Source organism: Xiphophorus maculatus, chromosome 22, assembly GCF_002775205.1.
Source record: "Xiphophorus maculatus strain JP 163 A chromosome 22, X_maculatus-5.0-male, whole genome shotgun sequence".
NCBI classification, from domain to species: Eukaryota; Metazoa; Chordata; class Actinopteri; order Cyprinodontiformes; family Poeciliidae; genus Xiphophorus; species Xiphophorus maculatus.
In genome coordinates, this window is record NC_036464.1 from 11,595,212 (window position 1) to 11,619,277 (window position 24,066).

The window sequence follows — 24,066 nt, forward strand, 5'->3', positions numbered from 1 at the left end:
TAAAAATACATGTAGCTATGTGACATTTTAAGCTCTAACTAAAATGCGTGTAACGTGTTTAAAATCTAAACTGACTGCACTGTAGTAAAATCCAAGTGATGAAAGGTTTACCATGCTAATGATGCAGTAGATTAAAAGACCCTCGATCCATGCAGAGAAAGTGTAAAATAATAAGTTTCAGAATTAAAAAAGGCCTTTTGCAAAAGGTACAAAGACACTGAGAAAACTGTTATACAATAAAATGCCAGTAGTTGGACAATGCATCTTTCTGTAGAGCTGCCAGATGACTGAGAAGGGCATCTGTGTGGGCAGTTTGTGAATTCAAACTAATTTTTTCTCCCCAAGCAATCTTTTACATCAGCCACTTGTTTACTGGCTGGTTATGACAATAGAGAAAGAAAGTGAGATATTTTAGTGGAAGATGTTTTCCACTTGCAGTTCTCTGGTTTTCTATCTAAAACCTACAGTGGTTTAAGCTGTAGTTATTGGTATGCCTGATGGCATGGTACTCTTTCTGTACTGCCTATAAAACATATGCTGCAGAACCTCTATCTGCTCATTTAAATAGGTTTAGACTGATCCTGAAATGTGAATCCTTGTGTGTGCAAGGTCTGATTGCAAAAAACCAGATTCAGAGTTATTCAACAGTCCCTAATGTCCATAAATGTACTCTTCTTTATGGATTCTCAGTTTTAATTGCCTTTAAATCGCCTCTTTCAATAACAGATTGGACTAATAAAGTTCACCAGAGGGAAATAGGTTTAAGCCAATAACAGTCTTGTCAAGGCTTTAGAACACTTCCATTATTGTTGTCATTATAGGAAAATACTTGCATGAACAAAAAGCAATTTTCTAAAAATCTTTTTCTCCTAATCTGACAAAACACATTCAAAAGCAGCTATTGAATAAAAAAGGTGAATGAAACTGACACTTTCAAAGTGACTGGGAACTGCTAAGTACTACGAAGAAATCTTTAATACATGGTAAAAGAAAATAGTTTCATAACCATCTAGTGTTAGTGATGTACTTGATTTTTTTAACGTCTTTATTTGCCTTTGGAAATAAATAATGCCATGTCAGAATCTGTGACGCGGGGTTTTGTCCACTTGAGTTTAGATTTAAATAATTTCAGAACATGAAGAAAGCTCCATTGGTTAAGGCCACACATTCTCATTATGCAGCTCCAGAGCCGCATGTTGCTCTTTAGGACCTCTGCTGTCCATCTTAATTACAGAACAAAAACTGTATGGAAAGGAACAATGTTTTTAATCATAAAGGCAATGGAAAAAGGTGGGTTTGACAGTTTTTCTGGATAGTTTTATGCAATCTCTGCATGAATTTTTTACTTTAGAAAAACACCAATACTGCAGTATTTCTTTTTCAGTCACTTTATGGTATCCATCTCCAAACTATTCATTTATATTATTAAGTAGGGTAAATGTTTTATTTCATTTCATATAAACATGGGAAGAATTTACAATAGTAGCATAAGTCTACAAAAGGAAGATAGTTCCTTGATAAATGTTTTTTTCTTTTTTTTTTGCTAAAATCTAGAATAAAACTAAATTCTATTTCACAAAAGATGCTGTCTATTTTATTTTTTAGCTAAATTTTATAGTTGCAAAGGCAAAAATGGCTTTTTAGAATTGAAAAGGTTGGCAACACTGATATACTTTATAACCATATAATTGATGAAGTGTGCACTTCTGTTAACCATGACTGTAAAAGCAGAGATTCACAGCAAAACATGTCTATAAACACTTTCCAAACTGTTCCTGCTGTATCTGTATGTCAGACTTACCACATTGTGGGTTTGTGTTTGTCCAACAAGTATTAGTATGTTCGAGCAGACTATAGATAGGCAGAAATTCAGCAGGATAATGGATCGTTCAGATCGAATATATCTAAAAGAAAAAATACAAGAGAGAAAAACAAAACAGCTATTCTTGAGCACTTTTCAACTCTATGTTTTACACATAGAACATGAAATGTAGTAATACCACATCAAATATGTGACAAGAACTCAAATGCACCATCATATGATATGGCTAAAGCATATGTCTTTGGAGTGTTTAATTTACCTCCATAAGATGGCGTAGATGACCGCCAGTGTGATCAAGGCGAGGCAAGACAAACCACAGCCAACTATCAGTGTCACAGATGGGACCCCTGAGTACTCCATAGTCTGTTGAGAAGACAGAGACAAACCAGTTGGTGAGTGGCTGTATGCGTGGTCCATGCAGGACAGTACATCTTTATTATCGCCTGAAGCAGAGAAGCAATCAAAACAACCACCAATCTGAAACCTAATCCACAGAGGGCCCTTTAATTAACTGGGCGGTTTGAGGTGTATGTGTGGGCTTTGGATGCATAGCACAAAAGAATAGTTTCTATTTCATAGTAGATAGGTGATCAATTTAAAAAGACAACAAAAACCCAATGAGTGGAAAAACAGTATTATTGTTTAATTCTGCAGGTCTGCATCTCAAATTTAGGGAACTGGAACCCAAACAGACAAATGTATAACAACACATAAACACACACATTCATACAAACATATACACATACATACATTCATACATACAGTATATCTATCATAGATTTGCACACTGGAGACACTTCCACACCCTTTGTGCAAGGTGTTGTCCAATCAGGGGCTTGCGAACTAATCACAACCTGCAGCCATATATATATGTCCTTGGAGGTAGCACAAGTGCTGGTTATTTGCTATTTGTCTGTAAATGTTTCAGGCCTGCAGACAAAGTATGTAACATATTTTATTTGCCGTTGCAGTAACAGAATCAGATCTTATATCAAATGTTCCATGTCATCAGTGCTAGTTCCCTTATCTTGAAATTACAGGTTTCTGCTTCCACTGATGATGGAAAAATCTTAGTAACACTTCACTTTTTAAAAAAGTTATCCCTAACCAAATTTGACTGATGGAAATATAAGAACATGCCACACAAGTACTAGCATGTACACACCCTCTCTCACATCCATGTTCCTACAGAAGACCATGCAAATCTGAGCAGAAATTAGAAAATATCCCCACACACTCGCCCTGCACAGCTCAATTACTATTTAAGGGGATTAGCACGCCAAAGATTCAATTTTCGCTTCTCACCATCTCTCTCGTTCTCTCTCTCTCTCTTTCTCTCTCCAACACACGCACGCACATACGCACGCACAAACACGCAGGGTTTCACCTTTACATTAGCCCATCAAACCCACACTGAATAACAAATCAATACGCTACTCACTATTCCTCTCGGTTGCTGAGCCAAAATGGCGAAGGTAGATACACGATCACACGAGCATTTTGTATGGGATGCATCTGTGAGCACCGTTTTGCATCCTTTCGCGGACCAGGCTCCCCAAGAATCGTTCCTGCAAGGAGGAGGCAAAGGCAGTTAAAGATTTCTTCTTTCTTTTCCTTTCCCTTTTTCTTTCTTGTTTTTTTTTTTTTTTTTTTTTTTTCCAGCGGTGGTGACACGACTACTTCACAGGACTCATTGGTATCTAGCTTCAGGTTTTTCAAAAGGCGAGATGAAACAAGAGTAGATCCGCAGAGATAGAGAGGGATGAGGGAAAAAGGAAAAAAAAAAGAGAGGCGAGCAGACAAGACACGGCTCGTTGTGCGGCTCCAAGGAACGTTTCAGCTGGAGCGGATAGAGAGAGGCAGAGATACGGAGGAGGAGGAGGGAGGAAGCGCGGAGCTGTCTAAGCAGACCGGTGCTGATTGATTCGCCATACGCGCATAAATACCAGCCGGCCTCCTGGTATCAAAACACCGTCACCCCGCATAGCACTCAAGATGAAAACATTTACAATTACCTTGGATTTCCCTTCTTGTAGATTTTTTTTTTCTTTAATCCAAACGGCTGATTTAGGTAACCCCTCTATTTTCCTATCGCGTTTTTTTTCTTCTTCCCTCAACTGTTTTAATTAGGAGCTTTTGGATGCTTCCTTGGGGGTGGGGGGTTCACCCTGGAAACGATGGACAGCATCAGATTGATACTCTGTTCCACACCGCCAGAGTAAGAGAAGGGGGGAGGGGTCCGTACAATAAAAAAAAAAAAAAAAATTCTCACACGATCTGCTTATTCTGTTTTAATTTACCGGTTGAGAGCAAGGGGAATATAGGAACTCTCATGACAGCTATTGCACACAAAAGTTGTCAAAAATCCACAGATAAATAAACCACAGCAAAAGTCGGACCACCCCGCAGAGACGGCGCAAGTGGTTGCAGCCAGTCCCCACTTTACAGCGCTGGAAAGAGAAATGAAAGGAGCGACTTGGTTTTAGTGATTTTGATACTTCAAGTAAAAAAAAAACATATGAGGAAACCTAACCTGTGGACAGGAAGGCTGGAAGCGAGTGGGCGTAAACAGGTGTCGTTACTGCAACCTGATCACAAACACTTGTCAGGGGACCAGAATGCAAACCCCAAACCATAACAAAATTAAACATGTTTTAAAGTTTAAATACAAAACACCATTTATTTTAGTCTGCTGATTTATTAACGGAAACAATATTACATAGATTCAAACGAACATATATACTAAGTGTCTATGTTTTTTTTCTCTCTACTGTAGTTACAGCCCTGCGCTATGAGGGATTGTTGTAAAGTCAACGACACAACGCAAGTGGTTGTTTACTGTCTCTACGTGCTGATCCAGGAGGAGTGCATGCCGCACGACAATGACTCGATGCAATCTGCTAGGATTCCTTTAGCAGAAACTTTTTAAGCCAATTTGGAACAATAAACTGAGCTTAATGCACTGTTTGATAGCATCGATTGAAACGTATGCCTGATTGAATTGATTGAATTGAAATGACTTTCTTGTAGAGTGCCTCAGAGAGCATTTGTTAAGAGATGGCACTATGTAAACAGAACTGAAATTGAATAAAAATTCTGATCTAAGGTTACTGAAAACTTTAAATTCCTCTGATATGATATGCTTAATGTACTGAGGAAGACATTCATCTTAAATAACCCACTAATAGAGTGTAAGCTCTAAAAATTTATTGCTGAAGAATACTGTAGTCAAAAGAATGAATTCAAAGTTGTGTGGAAGGAAAAAGCCAACAGGGTTAACTGCAGAACTGTGGCCAGAGCAATTACGTCAAGAGTCACCACAGAGGTATTCAGAGGATTTTACTTTGTTTGGGTAGAAAAGGGACAAGACTTTTCTTTTCTTCCTTTTCCTGTTAATGTAATGTTTTTTGTGTTGTAATGACAATAATAAACATTTACTGTGTAAAAGAAAACTGCTACAACACTTGGTTTGTGGTAAAAAGAAAAAAGTATGTAATATTGTCGATGGTCTTTCTGTATTTTGTAACAAAAATACACGATAACTTTAGGTTAAGTAATTAACCCCGGTTCTCTGAAACATGAGTGAGGTATCTCACTATGGGACACGACCCCAGCGCCTGTCCCCCAGAAGCTCTATTACATTACGCCAGTCTTGACTGGCCGGTAGAAGAGACGTCAGCTCCAGGAGGAGGAGCTTCCTCCTAGTATAAATGCCTGACGACACGCAAGCGATCTTCAGTCTTTTAAGCACACCTCTTCCTCGCTCCAGGCAAGGAGGGTGATCTGGTGAGATACCTCACTCATGTTTCAGAGAACCGGGGTTAATTACTTAACCTAAAGTTCTCTTTCAACATTCGTTTCGGTATCTCACTATGGGATGTGGCTACTCCCGTATTGCCAGATAAGCTTACTCGAAGACCAAAAGATGCATCCTGCAGTTATCCAAGTGTGGATCCCACGCCCAAAACTGTGTGAGCCAGAGTTGGTGCCGTGACATCCAATCTATAGAACCTGGTGAAGGTGTGAGGAGTTGCCCAGCTGGCAGCATCACATATGTCCTCCAAAGGTATACCCTGAAACAGTGCCCAGGATGAGGCCATGCCACGAGTGGAATGAGCTCGTAGACCTGCAGGGGGTGCAAGGCCTTTACTCTGATAGGCCATAGCAATAGCTCCGACTACCCAATGGGAAAGGCGTTGCTTCGTTAGAGGTTTCCCTTTATGTGGTGAAGCCCATGACACAAACAGCTGCTCAGATTTGCGAAAACCAGCCGTTTTCTTCACATAGATCTGAAGCGCTCGCACGGGGCAGAGCGTATGCAGTCTTTCATGCTCCTGAGAGGAGAACGGTGGAGGGCAAAAAGCCATCAACTCCAAAGGGCGGCATGGCAAGGCCGGGTTAAAAACCTTTGGTATATAAGCTGGATTGGTTTTCAGTAAAACCTTATGATTCTGCTCAGTAAACCGCATGCAGGAGGGGTTTACTGAAAAAGCTTGAATGTCGCTCACACGTTTGGTAGAAACCAATGCGACTAACAAGGCTGTCTTAAACGAGAGCACTTTAAGCTCAGCCTGCTCCAAAGGTTCGAAAGGTACATGTGACAAGGCATCAAGTACCATCGGTAAATCCCATGAAGGAGTGAGGCTTTTAGACACCGGCCGGAGCCGTCGTGCACCCTTCATGAACTGGCACACCAGAGGATGTTGCCCCACTGTCTTGTCTCCAAAGCCTACATGACAAGCTGAAATAGCTGCCAAGTATACTTTGACAGTTGAAAAAGCCAAACCTTTATCCAGCAGTTCTTGTAGAAATGTCAGAATAACTGACACAGGGCTCTGTATTGCGCTAAACATGGTTTTAGCGCACCAACCCTCAAATGCACGCCATTTTCCCTCATATGCGCTACGAGTCGAGACCGCTCTTGCGCTCTGAATCGTGTCAATGACGTTCTGGGGAAGCCCACTGGCTGCCAGATTCACCCTTTCACAAGCCAAGCCCATAGAGCTAGGCGTTCCGGATGAGGATGAAATAGTTCTCCACGTGCCTGTGTTAGGAGATCCCTGCGGAGAGGGAGCTGCCACGGCTCGCCCTGCAGTGACTGGAAAATTTCTGCTACCCAGTGCTTCCCTGGCCAACGGGGAGCTACCAGGATGAGTGAATGTTTCCTCTCTCGCACCCTGGCGAGGGTAGGAACAATCAGTTCCAGTGGTGGAAAAGCGTACAGGAGAACCGGGGGCCACTCGTGTGCTAGAGCATCCAGGCCCAACGGAGCACCTTCCTCGGTCAGGGAGAAAAAACTCGGACATTGAGTGTTTTCCTCTGATGCAAAGAGGTCTACCTCCGCCTGACCATACCGCTGCCATATTTGGGTTACAACCCCGCTGTGGAGTCTCCACTCCTTGTAGCGGGGATTGCCTCTCGACAGCAGATCTGCACCCCTGTTCATCACCCCTGGCACATGAGTGGCTCTCAGTGACAGAAGGCGTGAGCTGGTCCAGACTATCAGTCTGTGTGCTAGCATGTGTAAATGATGTGAGCGCAGGCCTCCCTGCCTGTTGATGTATGCAACCACCGTTGTATTGTCTGTTCTGACCAAAACATGGTGTCCTCTGATAGAGGGCAGAAAATGTCTCAGAGCTAGTAGAACAGCTTGGAGCTCCAGACAGTTTATGTGAGCTGTCCGTGTTTGTGAGCTCCAGACACCGTTTACCATCATGCCCTCGTGTGTGGCTCCCCAACCAATTAACGAGGCATCCGTAGTAACAACTTTCCGTGTTAGGATGGTTCCCATGGCAACGCCGGTGTTCAGGAAAGCGGTGTGTTTCCACGGACTCAGAGCGCGTGCGCATGTCCCAGAAACGATCACCTTCCGGTGGGCATGGCGTATTAGGCTCAAATTGAGCGATGCTACCCACCGTTGAAACGGTCGCATGTGCAGACGGCCGAACGTGATGACCGACAGTGCTGACGCCATCAGACCAAGCAGCCTGTGACACAGTCTGAATTTCACGAGTGCGCCTCTGCGAAAAACTGCCAGACAAGCCTGGAAGGCTTTCAGTCGTTCTGCTGAGAGGCGTGCTCTGAACTCCTCTGAATTCAGGGACATCCCGATGAAGGTTATTGTTTGTACTGGGGTTAGGATACTCTTCTCCCAGTTTATTGTGAAACCCAGAGCCGCCAGATGTGATATCAGCATCGTGGCGTGTGCCATAAGTTCCACCGGAGACTGAGCTGCAATCAGCCAGTCGTCTATATACGTAGCCAGACGTATTCCCTTTTCCCTCAGAGGTGCGACTGCAGCCTCGGTGCATTTCACAAACACGCGTGGGCTCAGTGAGAGGCCAAAGGGAAGTACGAGATATTCGTACATCTTCCCCTGAAAGGCAAATCTGAGGTATTTTCTGTGAGGGGGGTATATAGGGATGTGAAAATATGCGTCTTTCAAGTCTACGGAGATGAACCAATCTCCTCGACGCACAAACCGTATCAGAGCTGCGTGTGTCAGCATCCTGAACGTATACCGTCACAGATATGCGTTCAGAGCTCGCAGATCTAATATCGGCCGCAGACCCCCGCCTTTTTTCGGTACGAGAAAATATCTGGAGTAAAAGCCGTCCCTGCTGTGCTCCTGCGGAACCAGCCGAATGGCGTTTTTGTTCTGCAGAGATATTATTTCCCCCTGCAAAATGCGTGCGTGTTCTCCCCGGGCATATGACTGTACTATACCTTTGAAACGGGGAGGAGCTGTTCCAAACTGGAGCCTGTATCCTCTGGATACAGTCTTTATCACCCAATTTGATGCCCCGCACGCTCGCCACAGCTGGACTTTTCTCGCTAATGGGCTGGGAAGTGCTTCTGTGAAAGCATTGTTCCGTGCCGGTTGAGCAAGCTGTAGCTGCTGTCGGTCTGCTGTCTCTTTCAGAGACAAAGCTGCTGAGTACGCCAAAGGTGGGGCAAGAGCTCCCCCTGTTGGCCCCATGTGCAGCCGCACGGCCACGTTCTGTCCTAATGTCATTTTCATTATATTTCTTTGTTTTGGCTGCGCCCTCGGTTCCTGACCTGGATGCGCGCCTGGGAACAATTTTATTGAGTTTGTGGTGAAGGGAGATATTTGTGTTTTCAAACACTGGTGTGTGTTTGTGCACTGGTGTGTGCTTTCTGGCCACAGCTCTGGCTCCACTGAGCTCTGGCCATGTGTAAGCTTTCTCCTCTTCGTTCGGCTCTGAACTGCGAGCTCCAACGCTGGCTCTGCAGGCCGTTTGAATCGCCCTGAACGTGGCTTCACAAACTCGAACTGGGACAGAACGTTTTCCGGTGGCGGGGGAACAGGTGTCTGGCAATGCCTGCTCTCCCACCCCGGGGCGAGCTGCCTAGGTAGCCCGCCTCTTTTTCTTCGCGCTAGCGGTGGCCGGAGGTTTGGTTCCCGAAGTCACCGGTGGCGTGAAGGGCTTTCTACCCCAGGCACCCTTGAGCTCGATCTGCTTTCCCTGGCTTTGGTCCGCCGACTGCTGCTGAGGGTGGCGTTTAGGGATGCGGTAGCCCGGTCGGGTTGTCGCCTGAGCGAACGTTTGACGAGGTGCCGCAGAGAGAGGAGGCTGCGCTCTTCTGGGCAGACAGAGTTGCAGCGCTTCACCTTCTTTCTTTTTCTCCTCGCAGCGTTTTTGCATTGCTGCAACGGTGGGGCCGAATAAGCCCTTCGGGTCCACCGGCGTGTCGAGGAGTTGATTTTTCTCTCTTTGAGAGAGGCTGGACAGATTCAACCATCTGGCTCTTTCCTGAGTGACCATCAGAGCCATTGCTCGCCCTGAGGCCTGGACAGCGTTTCTGTGGAGACGGAGGCAGAGGTCTGTCACCACGCATAACTCGTCCCACAGATCTGCGGTTGCTGCACCCGCCATCTGCTCCTGCAGTTCTGCTTGATAAGCGAGGAGGAGAGAGGAGGCGTTCAGGGCTTTAACCGATGCTGCCACTGCCTTGTAGCTTTTTTCGTTTAAAGCTGACTGAAACGAATCGGCCTTGAACGGGAGGGTTGGTCCTGCCGCCGTCATGGTCGATTTCTGTGAGGGGTGCAGGTGAAATGCTAGCTGAGGTTCAACAGGAGGCAGGCGGAAAAAACCGCTGTCCTCCACGCCGGTCCAGTCCAGCGCCGACCCTCCCAGAACGGGGTTTTTGGCGGTGAGCGGATTACTCCAGGACCGGGTTGCTTCCTCGAGGCACTCCGGGAAAACTGGCAGCAGCTGTCTGGTGGAAGATTTGGCTTTTGGAAGCCGTTTCCCCTCATACCGAGATGTGGTGGTCTCGGCCGGGGTTTCCGGCCATTCAATGCCCAGCTTTGCAGCTGCTCTTCTGCAGACGTCGTGGAGGTCCGATGCAGTCGGGTTTGGAGGGCCGCTGTAGCGGGTTTCACCAGTTTCCGTGGGCTTTGCAGCCAAAGGGATAGAGAACGTCTCGCCGTCCTGCTCGTAGTCGTCAGACCCGAGACTGACGGATTCCACCTCGGAGTCAGATTCTGCACCCGCAAAATCACTGAAAACCGGGAGGTCGGCTCCAACTTCCTCCAGATCAAGAAGTGGTGCGACAGCATCAAGCTGGTCACCCCAACTGGCTTGAGCTAAAGGGAGCTCTCCCTCATCGGTCGAGGCAAGAACCGGTGGAGGGGGATTGGATACCCCCAGCACAGGGTCCGCCTCCGACAAACTAGCTTGGCGTGCTAGCCTGCGTCGACGAGTTTTAATAGAGAGCCGTGCACAATGTTCACACCCCGCCGGTGACGCTAACCCGTCCTGGGCATGTTGCGGCCCCAGACACGAAGCGCAGACAGAATGGGTATCTGCCCCAGCAATGAGGTTGCCACACGTGCAGGTTTTAGTCGGTAGTTTGGTCCTGTCCATTGCGGGTACGGGTCCACGCTACGTGACTATCAGCTTCGATTAAAATCAAAGCCAAAGGTCGCAGCTAGTTTGGAGACTAGCTGCAGCTGCTGCTGTTTGGTGACAGACCAGCGGTAGAAAAACTCAGAACAACCAAGCACAGCTACCGAGAAGCGTTCGGCGACCGAGTTGTTAGCTCGCTCTGCGAACAGTTAAGCTAGCCCAATAGTTACCGTGCTAGCCGTCTGAGAGTTGCTTCTGGGAGCGAGAAGAGGTGTTAGACTGAAGATCGCTTGCGTGTCGTCAGGCATTTATACTAGGAGGAAGCTCCTCCTCCTGGAGCTGACGTCACTTCTACCGGCCAGTCAAGACTGGCGTAATGTAATAGAGCTTCTGGGGGACAGGCGCTGGGGTCGTGTCCCATAGTGAGATACCGAAACGAATGTTGAAAGAGAACAAAAATTAATTAAATTGAGTAGAATTGATAAATGTCAGATTGTTTCATCATACAAAATAGATTTTGAATTTAAAATTAAATTAATTTCCTTTATTTTGGGGCTTCTATTAGAGCGGGTTATTTTTGACCTGTAGGACAAGGGGAGTAAACAGAATGTTAGGATCACACGAGGGTTAATAGGTATGGCCATTACCCTGTATGTCCTGTAAAACATCTGTCTGTCTCTCTGCTCTCCTCTGCATGAACCCTTTTCATGACAAAAAGGCAAAACAAGATGCATGCGGCTGATTTACGACAACAGAGAACATTCTGCATGTTGATTTGTGAGAGCAGTTCGGTGCATGGCAATCCCGCTTTGTCATTTGATCAATATGGCAGAAATATTTATTATTCCTGAAAGGAACCTTGGAGCCAGTTTCAAACTTCAAACCACTGCTAGCGGTAAATGCATCCACATCACAGTTCCCCCCTTGTTCCAACTCTGCGTTACTAAACTGCTGCACTGTGTTACCAATTGATACACATTATAACCCATATTGGATGCAACTAGCAAGTTAATGCATTTTAGTTGGTATTGGTCCAATTGACAGACTCGTAAAGACATTTTAGGAGGGCATTTGTTTAATTAGACGTAAGACAGAATGGCTGTAAGAAGTAAGTAAATTAAATACACTAAATTCAGTAAACGCTTTGTTTAAAATGCACTTTATTATCCATGCATAATAATGTTAATTTAAGAAGCTCATCTTTCCTGATAAAGTGGAGGAATAATTTCACAGAGGAGGAATCAAGAGCTATAATCCATGAAATAAAACTTAGAAAAATTTCAAAGATGGATGATTTGGGTAATATAAACTGCTTAAATTACTTTCTCCATGGCTTCTTGTGAAGAATATCACAGATATACAGCAATATCTGTGACTATTTAGGAATCACAGATCAAAACATTTGATCAAAAATAGGTTTAGTTGTTTCCGCCTGCTGGAGCAACGAGGCATCAGTGGGTGTAGTGAAGTTATCATGAGAACTATAAGGAAAAAAGACATGACAGAAAGCAAAAGCCCCTGTGTGCATACCCTTCAAAAATCAACAGGCTGCTGATGGTTGGTGGTGACAAGCTAAACTTAAACAAGTTTTTCAAAATTGTAATCCTTCAGGAAGGTCTCTTGCAAAGTAGGAGAGGATGAAAACAAAAACCTTCTTTTATTTAGTTAAAAAATAATATGCACACAGAGAAAGAAAATGCATATTTGGACCAATATGCTTTTTATTTTTTTAATAAAGAGCTTGATCACAGTTTGCAGTAGCGGACTTGAAATCTTAATATTTATATGCAAACTCTGTTTCCAGCACTGAATGACAAAGTGACATATTTGATACCTCTTTGTCTTTGACTTTTCAATGTATTCTTCTTATCTCCCCTGGTCTATCTCTAACTTTGACTTGCTAGATAATGGCTTAGCCTTTGTGCATTGCACAGAAGAATCTGAAAGGAGAGCAGGAGCTGACTGGGGACTTTCTGCAGGCTACTTTTGAAATGTTGCATGACCTTATGAGGCCTTCGTGGCCTCCAGAATGTAAAATGCCCCCAGGAGAAAGTGTCACTGTTGATGTTAACCAAACTGAAACTGATGACATGACATTCATGATATACCCTTTGCTGACTGCATTGTTATGCATGTACTCAATGATGCATCTACAGCCATATGCCAAAACCTACTTGACTTGGAATCGTTTAAGGAACTCAGTTATTCTTAATAATTTTAGCTATTTTGGAAGATGAGAGATGTAGAGCAATGTTTTGACCTGTTGAAAATCAACCTTTATTACATTATGTATTTTCCAGCCACCTGGTGCCATTTTTATAGCACAGCTAAGTAACTAAAATGTTGTATATATCAATTACAACTTAGAAGAAATTCGACTTCATAATTTGACATCTTGAATTGACTTCTGTCTCTTTAAGAAGGTTAATCCATCATTCGGTCAAGTTTATCTGTGTGGCACTTTTCAGTAACATGGCAGTTCAAAGTGCTTTACATCATATACAAACACAAAAATACAAAGTCATATAAAACACCATACAGTCAGCATTTGAGAAAACTAGAAACAAACATTACATTCTAATGAGTGCTATCATCAAAATCATCAATACACATTGATGATTAGTCAGTATTTCATTTATTATGGTTCAAAAGCAGCTCTAAAAGGGTGGGTTTTTACCTTGACTTAAAGGAACTCTGCAGTTTTCTGGAAGTTTGTTCCAGATTTGTGGTGAAAAGACGGCAGGCGACACATGGATTGACCACCACAGAGTTCAGACATTAACAATATTTAGACATTTTGGTATGTGCTGGAGAAGATATTGCAGAGTGGTTGGACTTTTCCTTTATCAATGCAAGATCTTGGGAAAAACTTAAAACAAGGCTGCATAGAAATAAATCTTGGGACTTTGCAGAAGCTTTGAAACAAAGCCACAGTGAATTCTTGATGGCGCTCATGTAGGACTCCAAACCTGTATTGCTTATTCTTATCCTTTAATCAACCCAGATTTAATGTACTGTTGAAAAAATCTGCTAAAGATTGATTCATATTATTTAGAAAATTGTTCAAATGTATTATTAACCCCATTAGAAATGTAAAGCCTGTTTCAAACTGTAAGCAACATTAGTTTTTTTTTAATCTTTGTAATGAATAACACATGTTGGTATCCCTGTCTTTATGTTGTCCACTCCACTCCTTTGCAATAAGTTTTTACCTTTTTTGCTGAAAGAGCTTTGGGTTGATTTAGTATTTAAACCTTTAAATAAAGAAATGCTTGTCTCAATTTTCATAACCTTTTGCATACACCAGAAACACAGAGATCCTGCAGCAATTTTATTTTTTTTAAATGTCAATGGAATCCACTTACAATGTGTATTAAACACTAAAGCTCGTGGCCATTGAGCTAGCGAGATGACACAGAAGCACATTCTGAAATAACACACTAAGCAGCATTTCTTTGCTCTGTGCTCCTACAACAGCACATAAGCACTACTCATCACATCACTGAATATTCTCATGCATGTTATAAAACATCTTTAAATTCCTTGCATGTCCACATTGTATTATTCAGACACTAAGGTGGGGGTGGGGGGCTTGCAAGTTCCTAGAGCTATGCACTTCAGGCAGTTTTTATAAATTCTTGAAAGACTGACACATGATGATTGGGAGAGGAGGGTGGGGAGCCAGTGCTGTAAAATGATTCCATCCATCTTGGATATCTTGATGATGGGCGATTTATATCAGCCTTTAGGCCACACCGAGTATTTTAACTGGATGAAGAGAATGAAAAATGAGTGTGAATTTCCATGTAGCAGGAAAGGTTTTATTAACTCAAAGTGAGGAAAAACTCTAGTAATGTGGTAGACATATAAGAGTCTGAATATTCAGATGAGTCTGTCGGCTGTAAAATCATTTCAGCTACTGCTCTGTAGTACCGTTTGCATGTCATTCAAATCTAAATAGGCATTTCTCTAAATGTATGTAATTATATAAAATAAAATAAAATAAAAAATAGTGTCTCTGAAATGTCACAGAAACATGTTCATGCTGTTTTCAAACTATTGCATAAAAATACAAAGACAGGGTACACAGACTTAGTCCAATTCATGTTGTGCCGATACGCACGTGCAACAATAACACCTAGTATAAATTAATTCAAAATGTGTTCCCTAGAGTCCATCATTAGTCACCGCGAGAGTGAAGCTTGGAATTACAGTCTACATCACCCACAGTGTTATTTTAAACTTACATTCTTTTGCCATATAGAACAAATTACAGCACAATGCCCAACCCCATGTCCTAATCAAACCCAGAGTGAATTAATTAGCAAACTTAAAGAGTTTTCAGGTTGATATTTGTATTTTAAACTGTCTACAATCACGCATTTACAAAACATTGCTGCATGTGTGCTAGCAGCAAGGCAACAATAATCTATATGCTGTTTTAATCCTTTGTGTGAACACAGATGAATTTGTATTTTTACATATTGGTATCATTCCATGATAATGACATGCCCTATTAGAAATAATCAATGTTTAGGATAAAATACATTATTTGTAATGACAGCTCACTCAGGATTATAGATAATTAGTATTTAGTATTAAAGAAGAAATCTTTGTCTTCATATTTCTAAGCCGTTATTAGGTTGTGATTTGAATTTCCGCTCATCAAACAAAGAATATTACTTTTATATCTTCTGATGTTGCAATATAGAGCTTAGGTTCTTATGATCTGCAGTGCATGGCAGTCCTTGTTGTTGCCTATTTGGCTGGAATCCAACTTCTCCAGATGTTTGTGGAACCTGAAGCTGCGCCTGCTGCTTTCCATATTTTAAATATTAATGAAAAACATGATTTGATTCCTCAAGAAGAAAACAGTGAAAGATGCCTGAAAAGGTTACCACATCTACTTTGGTTTTGCTTAACACATTCTAAGTTGTCATTGTGTTTCCGTTATTATTATTGTTATTTTTTGCATGATGACGAAACTTTCTACTCTATGGCTTTTGTTTCAAATGTTTAGTTTTCTGCTTTAGTCACTCATTTCCATCCTCTGTCTTGTTGTGTTATCATTAGTGCGTTCCCAGGTTTATGGTCCATCTTTCATTCTGCTCTCTCTTTTCACCTGGCTTCAGTTAATTATCAACACCTGCCTGCTGTTAGTCATTAGCTACCCAAGTGTATAAATACCCTGACGTTTTCTTTGTTTCCAGCCAGACTGTCATGTACTTCTTATTTGCTCCAGTTCTGTGTTTCTGCTTGGTTTTGCAAAATGATTGAAGTCCTTAGTGTAGTTTTTTCAACCTGTAAATTTTTATTTATTATGGTAACTAATTTCTGCCACGCTGCTAAAAAAAAACCTTTTATCTTACAATTTTGACTTTGCTATGTCATTATAGTGACTTAGCTATTTCATAAAAAATTAAATTCTATCACATTATTATGAGGTAGCTAAGTCATAATTATGAGATAGTATCTCATTACTATGAGATAGTGTCTCATTATATCATTTATATGGAACTGAAAATGTTCACAGATGTGATATTAATATAAAACACTTGTTGAACATAATTTTTTTTGCATGAACTTTATGTGTATTGGAAGTATGTTTATTTTAAATGTTAATACATCGGTGACATGAATCGTCTTTCCCTTCACAAGAAACACACACTAATATATCAAGAAGTACAACAGATGTGTGAAAGAAGAACAACATATTGGAAGAAGTTGATTTAACAAAAAAAAAAGTTGTCCCAGGGGCAAATTGTAATTCTATTCTCTTTGACATTTCAAATAAGACACTTCTTAATAATCTGAGAGATGATTTCTAAAGCTCAAAATATCACACAGTGAGGTGAGTTTTTATGCACTGATTACAGGCATTCAGGGGATGCTACAGTCATCCAGCTACAGAAGAAGACCAGATGAAGTGAAACATTTAACATTTATAAAACAAACCTGTTCCTTGGTGTTACATGTTTTAAGAGATTAATGAATCCTCACAGCAGCAGTATTAAATGTGACATACATAATATAATATATAATCCAGTTTAGGTATAAATTACTCACTTAGAAGATGTTATATTTTTTATAAAAAAGCCAAAAAAGCAAAATGTTAAAAAAGGAGCTGATCAATTTCCTCTACAGTGATATAAATCGTGTTTTAATTTATTTAATTTTTCATCTCCTCAGAGGTGGGCTGCTGATACTCTTAAATCCACTTGAGAGCCGAAAACATTGACATTTAAAATGTAATAAAAGGTTGTGTATTTGAAGTGTTTGCTGTTCTTGCTGTAAAGCTGCTGACTTCAGGAGTATATTAAAAAAGTGGGAGGATTTCTCAGAACGATCCATGTGCTTTGTTTTTCTCACTATCACAGTAAGACACAATACAGAGTTTAATTAAAGAAATCAAATTATTTCAGCATATGCCATAACATTTTAAATTATTTACAAATATAATATACATAAGATTAATTTTGTTAGGACTTTTATTTTTTACAGAACACCTATTGTTTCCATTAACAGTATTAATGTAAAAATAATTTTGTTATGCATACAAATATATGAATGTTTATGAATTACATTTACATTTAATTTGTGACTCACTTTTATATTGTGGTTTTCAATTGAATTTAAATGTTATTTTTTCATATATTAATTTTTAACCTATTTTTAGTCATGAAAATAACAGCTTTGTTGGTTCGAAATTAGTCTAATTAAAACAATTTTAAAAGTTTTTAAGCTCTCGTAGTCTTAAATAAAACTGGGCATTGTCATAATGATCCACCATTCAATTTTTTCCCCACAACTTTCCTCTGCCAATAGTTCCAAAGAGCACCCTGATTTGGTTTAAACCAACGTGTTCGACAGATGGTGCATTGTCCCATCATCGAGTCTTGAGAGTGCTTGCCATTGGGTAATGGGCAGAGCCAAGTGTTTGAAATGAAGATGATTATAGTCCCACAGAGTCATTCAGCAGCACTCTGATTGAAATGACTTAATGCAGATCAGAAAAAATGCTGATCTGGAAGCATATGGGTTGTGAAGATTATTAAGAGAATGGAGCAGAGTTGTCCTAGTTATACCTTTGCAGTTCAAAAATAGACCAGTTGCCCTAAAAGGCTGTAAGAGAGGAACAGCAGGCTGAAATCAAATTCTGTTTAAAGATATATTTCCATCATGAACTGTTTACCAACCAGTTTTGTCTATGGTTGTGCTAACAATTTAGCAAAAATAATGAGAAACAGTTTGTTCTACTAAATTATATCTTTGGAAAAATTATTTAATACTTGATACAAATATCCTTTACAATTTGGTTTTGTTTATTTCAGTAAACTGGCAATTAGCTTAGAATGTGTCACAGTGATGTTTTGAAATAATTAATATTAAACCATTTTAATCTAAGCACAAAACTGGCAATTATGAAAATAAAATATATATTTATTTACAATAGTGTCACAAACCTTTTTTTTAAGTTTAAGTCTATATTGAGTAAATTGCAATTTTCACATTATATACCATCTAGTCTGCACTGTTTTAACATAGGTTATGAATTAACCATTTTTTCTAGACCTATTTTAACTGATATCCTTCTAATATCTTCATCTTTTACATGACATTCAATTCATAATTAGCATATACATGACACATTTTGTATGCCCAAAGGAAATTAGAAGAACGCCAGTTTATGTCAAATATCTGAATGAATCAAACAGGGAGTGGTTTTATACTGAAGAACTGGAAGCATATTTTAGTGAAGTAAGCTTATCAGTTAAAACAAAGAAAACTGGAGAAATTTTTAGATGATTTTGTTTAGAAATGATCAAAATCATTTAATGCAGAGTTCATTTTGAGACACAAATTGGTGTGGTTGTCATCATAAAGGTACACCTAAGATGAACAGCTGCTTTAAAGCAGTAATAACCAACAATCTGGAAAAAAAAGTAAAATAAAAAAATCTGAGTTTCCCTTTTCACATGCCAACAAACAAACTTGACACAAGCAATTCATCGCAGCAGTTCTCTCCTGTGCTGTGTGTGTAATGTTATCATAAGAACTATTTTTTTGGTGTAACTTGGAGGAGCAAAAAATATTATTTAATTAAATAATCACACTTGCAGACTTGCTTACACGAGAGAAAGATTATTCATGAAACCCAGGTCCCAGGTTAAAGGTTTTAATCAGGTCTTGATTCTTTAGGGTGGATGTCCAAGTCAAGACAAGTCTTTGCTCCAGCAAATTCATTGTGATTCAAGGGTAAGTAAATGGTATGAGTTCCTATTTTAACTACAGGCTACCAGTGAAATGACAGCTATCTGAAAATGTGAACATATTTTCATTGCATTCACCATTTACACCCCATTTCCAAGTTCACAACTTTGGTCTTAAACTGTCTATTGTATCCAATCTGATGATAATTTTTCCAGGTCATAATAGCGAATGATGGTATTGCTATTCCCAAGTCCAGTCCTTAAGAGCTACAATGCTTCAAAATGCATACATTTGCCAACAAATCTGAATCAAATGAATTACTCCTTTAAAAAGTCTCTATAGAGTTGAGTGTCATGCTGATAATGGAATTTATTTATTTTAGGTCTGTTGGAGCAAGGAGGCATCCTACAGTTGCAGGGTTGTAAATGTCAAGGTCTGGACCTGCACACCAGGTCTATGTCCTTAAAATGGGTTATGTTATTTGGCTATATCAAGCAAAAATGAAAAAAACAAAACAGTATTAACGGATAAACCTCTTCAAAATACATGATACCTAACACCAAAGCTCTACTCTGGTGTTAGGTCAAGTCTTCTTTACCTACCCATCATTCCTATGAGCTACCACCCTCATCTGCCCTGCATTATGTTTGTCATTGTACTAAAAGATATTTACCGTCAGTTTCCTAGCAACAGTTCAATCAGCCTCTTCTGCTGTTTGTCCTTTAGAGGATGGCCTTATCTCTCTTTGCCTAGAGAGGCCAACTACTCATACAACCCAGCTTCTTACTTCTATCTCCAACCTCCACCAGAGTTTACTTGCGCTCTACTGTAGTGTCCTACTATTGATTCCCTGTGTGAACAAATTTTAACTAGAGGCTACCAGACACTTACTGTTTCTAGTTTTTAGTGTAGCGTGAAGAGATAGGATGAGGAGAACACTGGCAACAGAGAAACAAAACCAATCAAGTGGCAAAGAAAGAACCATAAGCCACTTAAACATCACCACAATGCCAAGTACAGGTAAAGTACCACAAAGTGTTAGTGTTTATAGCACCTTGTCAGATTATTCATATCAATCACAAACTTTAATGTATTCTATTTGATAAGTGGAAGGACAATGAATCATGCATTTCAACATAATCTACAAATACGTAATCTGAAAGGAGAGGGTATCCATCCTGAGTAAGTATTTTATAAAACTACCTTTTGCTGAAATTAAGGCATGTCTTTATGACACGTCTCAATAAAACAATTTCCCTCTCAAAATAGCTCAAGTTCAGTCAGACTGCAAGGAGCGAATCTATAAACATATGAACAGATTCTTAATTGAAGTCAGGTCTGGTCTTTGAGTGTTTCATTCTAACTCCTAAATATGCTTTGATCTAAACCATTCCATCAGTCGTTCCCCAAGAATCGGTATCCTTCATGTCTTAGTTCTCTTCTTAGTGGTAGTGACTACTTCCTCAGCATGTCAATGTTCTGCAGGAGCCTGCCAATGAGCCATCATTTGATCCAGGTGTGTTGAACTAGGAGAAAACAACAACATGCTGGATCCTGGCCCTTGAGGACTGGCATTGGACACCTCTGCATAACATTATTTTTGTGGCTGTATGTTCTCTGTCAACCTGGATTTACCTCCATCCATCATCCAAATCAACTCTGCTTCCCTGTCCCTGCCACAGAAAAGTGCATGACTCCACAGTTATCAAGTTGACAGATTCGCCCAGCTGAGCTGTGGATCCCTACAGCTTCACTGGAATTACCATGGGCCTCTCTGCCTGCTTTAAAGCTCTCTCCTTGACATGTCTGAGGGGTGAATTGATCTTCATGAGGCTGCTTTTTCCACTAATGTTTTGTAAGAAACCCCTGAGGCCTTCACAGAGCAGCAGTATTTATACTGAAATTATATTACACACAGGCTTTTGAAAGCCATTGGTTTCACTGGATTTCATTTTTGGGGTATACAAATGCACCACACACTTTTTAGGCTTTTATTTGTAAATAATTTGAAAAGCACATTTAAATGTTTCTTTCACTCACAATTATGCTGTGCTTAGTGTTGGTTTGTCATATAAAATCCCAATATAACACATTGAAATGTGACAAACTTCACTGGGAAATAGTTGCGTAAATATTGAATACATTTAGATTGCAATGCAGGACTGATGCTTTAGCACTCTTTTAATCAAGTAGATATCTATATCAACACCTGCTGCTTATTTGTTCACTTTCTACATCTGTAGTTGTTTTTTATTGCTTAAGAATATGGCACCATTAAAAACAAAACCTGATTTCTCTACGATTATGATTTTCAGGAGTGAGCATATAACTCAAGTGTGACTCATGTCTTTCAGAAATCATGGTGGCAATTACTGCAGAGGAACACTGCAGCTGTAGTGCCTGAACAAAACTCACCCAGAGACATTGAAAAAAAATCCCATAAAATAAATCCACATGAATAGGTGGGCGTCTCAACAAACATAACATAACATTTTTTGCTTAACTGTATAACTGTTTAATTTATTGCGGTGCATCATATTGTATCTAAGGTATGTTCACTCATATGGATTAGATTATCGCATGCCCACTTACATTATGGTGCTGTCCCAGAGTGCACAGTACGGCTTCATTGTTCCCTGGAATACAAGAAAGGTGTAACAAATCTCAGTAAGTCACAAAGATAACTAATCATTTTAATCATCAAAACACCATATTATCACATACTTGTGTGTTTGTCTGATGTTAGTCTTCTAAAAATACAGTTAATGGATCACAGAAACCATAAATTTGGCCATGGTTTGCACTATCAGAGCAGCGCACAGAGAGACACATTTGATGACGCGCTCAGATTTACTTGTGCTTTATGTCTAAGATGTATAAAAAATATCTGGACCATAAAAAGGAACTGTCCTTGTAATTAACTGAATGCAGCTCCAGACACTCTGTGCTCACAAATTAATTATCAAGCCATTTGTCCGACTGTGTCTCTCCTAAAGGAAGGCGATAGACAATGTGATCTTTGTAGAAGATTCAATAAAGAAATATCAAACATCTGTTTAAATAACAACAAGCAGAACACGGCAGCCTCCATATGAAATGTGGAAATCAGTGGTCACATATCTAAAAACAATGCATGGGATTTATCATTCAATTTCAAGCTACAGTGCTGGTGAAAAGTTTACATGTGCAGTATTAATCATGAGTATGAAAGCTGTTTAATTTTAAGCCTTGACAGATTTGTCTGAATGACTCATTTTTTAACATGGATCAATTGAATGAAACACAAGAAATAGTTGCACAAGTCTGATTTAATTGCTGATATTCTCTTATCCAAATATGGTCAAATGTAATACATTACATAGACATATTTGACCACTCTTCTCATCAAAAATAATTTTTTCCAGCTAAAATTGTGGTTATTTATTCTAAATTAATGACCAATTTTTATTCTTACTTTTGAAATTAATTTTAGGTATTACTTGTATCATCACTCCACCCTAGAAATGGACAATGAAATTATAACCGTTAACATGGTTCAAAATTACTGTGGTGCTTACATTTGCCAGGTGAGCCAACTCAATCTCCAGGTGGGACTCAGTTGCCTTGGGCTCAGGTCTTATAGTCACAGCAATAACCTTGGAGTTCACAGCAGTGAGATTCCTGAGTAAAAAACACAGATTCATAAATGCTGTTACTAAATCCCTCTCGCTGCTTCTTTTTGCCAAATTGCTTATTGGTATTGAATATTTCAAAGCAAGTGTTTTTGCACATTTTTGTGAATCTATATAAGTTATCTTCTTTCTGTAGTCAACAATAAAAACAATTATGTAAAGCTCAGCAAGAATCACAAACAGCAAACCATAATATGTGTTTTAAAAAATTCTGCTTTTAAAACTTTGCTTTACTTTTATTGCTTTCATAAAGAACAAAAGATTTCCAGAACATGTTTAACTGATAATAACACCAGCATACTGAAAGAAAAGTTGAGCTAAAAGACCAGTGGAGCTACGCCTTTTTTCCAGTATTTTTCTGTATCTGCCTTTTGCCTGTGAAACAACTCTATTTTCAAGACTTAATTCTAAATGGACTTCAATGAACAAAATTGCTCCATCCAGAATACACTTAAACTTCTGACATTTAGTTTTACAAAAGTTACTTGTTTTGTCAAAGCTTTGCATGCTTCAAAAGTGACAAATGGAAACTATTCAACTCTAACAGTCCCTTCTTGATAAGCTTATCCCCATGTCAGTATGGAAAGGGCAATCTGAAGTGGCCCATTATGGGTTTTCACACAGACACCGAGGGCTGCTGCTGCTGCTGCTCTACTGCACAGCTGTGTTGACATGTCTTGGAATCACCGCTCTGTCCTTCGATATCAGTGCCAAAGAATTGTTGTCTTGAAGCACTCATCTGATAGTTATATGGCCCACCCTACAGCTCTTCAAGACAATTGTGTCGGTACTAATTAACAATATACTCCCCACTACAGTGAATGTGTTTAATTTCCTAAATTAGAGCCAACAAAGTCCTCTAACTTTCTTCTTTAGCTTTGCTTAATCTCTCTCCCTATGTCTCTCTATCTCTTTTCCCTCTAAGTAAATATATATATGTCTATCTATATAGACATTTATATATATACACGTACTTTATAAGCTATATTACTACATGCATGAGTACTATAATATATATTACGATATGTAGGTGTGTGTGTGCGTGTGTGGCCATGTGTTTGTGCTTCCCTTACTTTGGTGAAGGTAGCATGAGTCCAAGAGTTTTGTAGAGAACAGTTCCCAAAATGAACACAGGTGATCCTTCCATGTCTGAAATATAAGATGGAAAATCAGGTTACGAGTTTAAAGATATTTTTTTATTTATTTATTTTTAATCTATTTTTGTATTTATTTCAAACATGATTTATTTTGATACACCTGTTCTACCAGCCTGATAAAAAAAAAAAGAAGACACATTTTCTATAAGGTTTAAAAATTTGCAAAACATGACTCATGCTTGTATAACATTTTCTTTCTATGGAATCTGCTTTCTGGACTAAAGCAGCTGGGATTGCATATGACTCAGAGTCCCAATCAGTAATTTCCTTTGTTATGTTTGATTCACAACAGATAAGACTGATTAAACCTGTTGACAATTTTGCCTGGTTTT

The 24,066-nt window shown here is 39.9% G+C and overlaps 1 protein-coding gene across 8 annotated transcripts in view; it reads right to left on the minus strand.

The window, feature by feature from the left end:
* The window catches only part of adgrb3 (adhesion G protein-coupled receptor B3), a 132,329-nt gene that overhangs the window by 21,651 nt on the left and 86,612 nt on the right, over positions 1 to 24,066 (minus strand). For all 8 annotated transcript variants that reach the window (XM_023327285.1, XM_023327283.1, XM_005807626.2 and 5 more), the window contains 6 exons: positions 23,651 to 23,726; positions 22,464 to 22,566; positions 21,499 to 21,542; positions 3,264 to 3,390; positions 2,082 to 2,185; positions 1,802 to 1,904 (listed from right to left, as the gene is read on the minus strand). In XM_023327285.1, the coding sequence (XP_023183053.1) occupies positions 1,802 to 1,904; positions 2,082 to 2,185; positions 3,264 to 3,390; positions 21,499 to 21,542; positions 22,464 to 22,566; positions 23,651 to 23,726 (557 nt within the window). The remainder of the gene's footprint in view (positions 1 to 1,801; positions 1,905 to 2,081; positions 2,186 to 3,263; positions 3,391 to 21,498; positions 21,543 to 22,463; positions 22,567 to 23,650; positions 23,727 to 24,066) is intronic.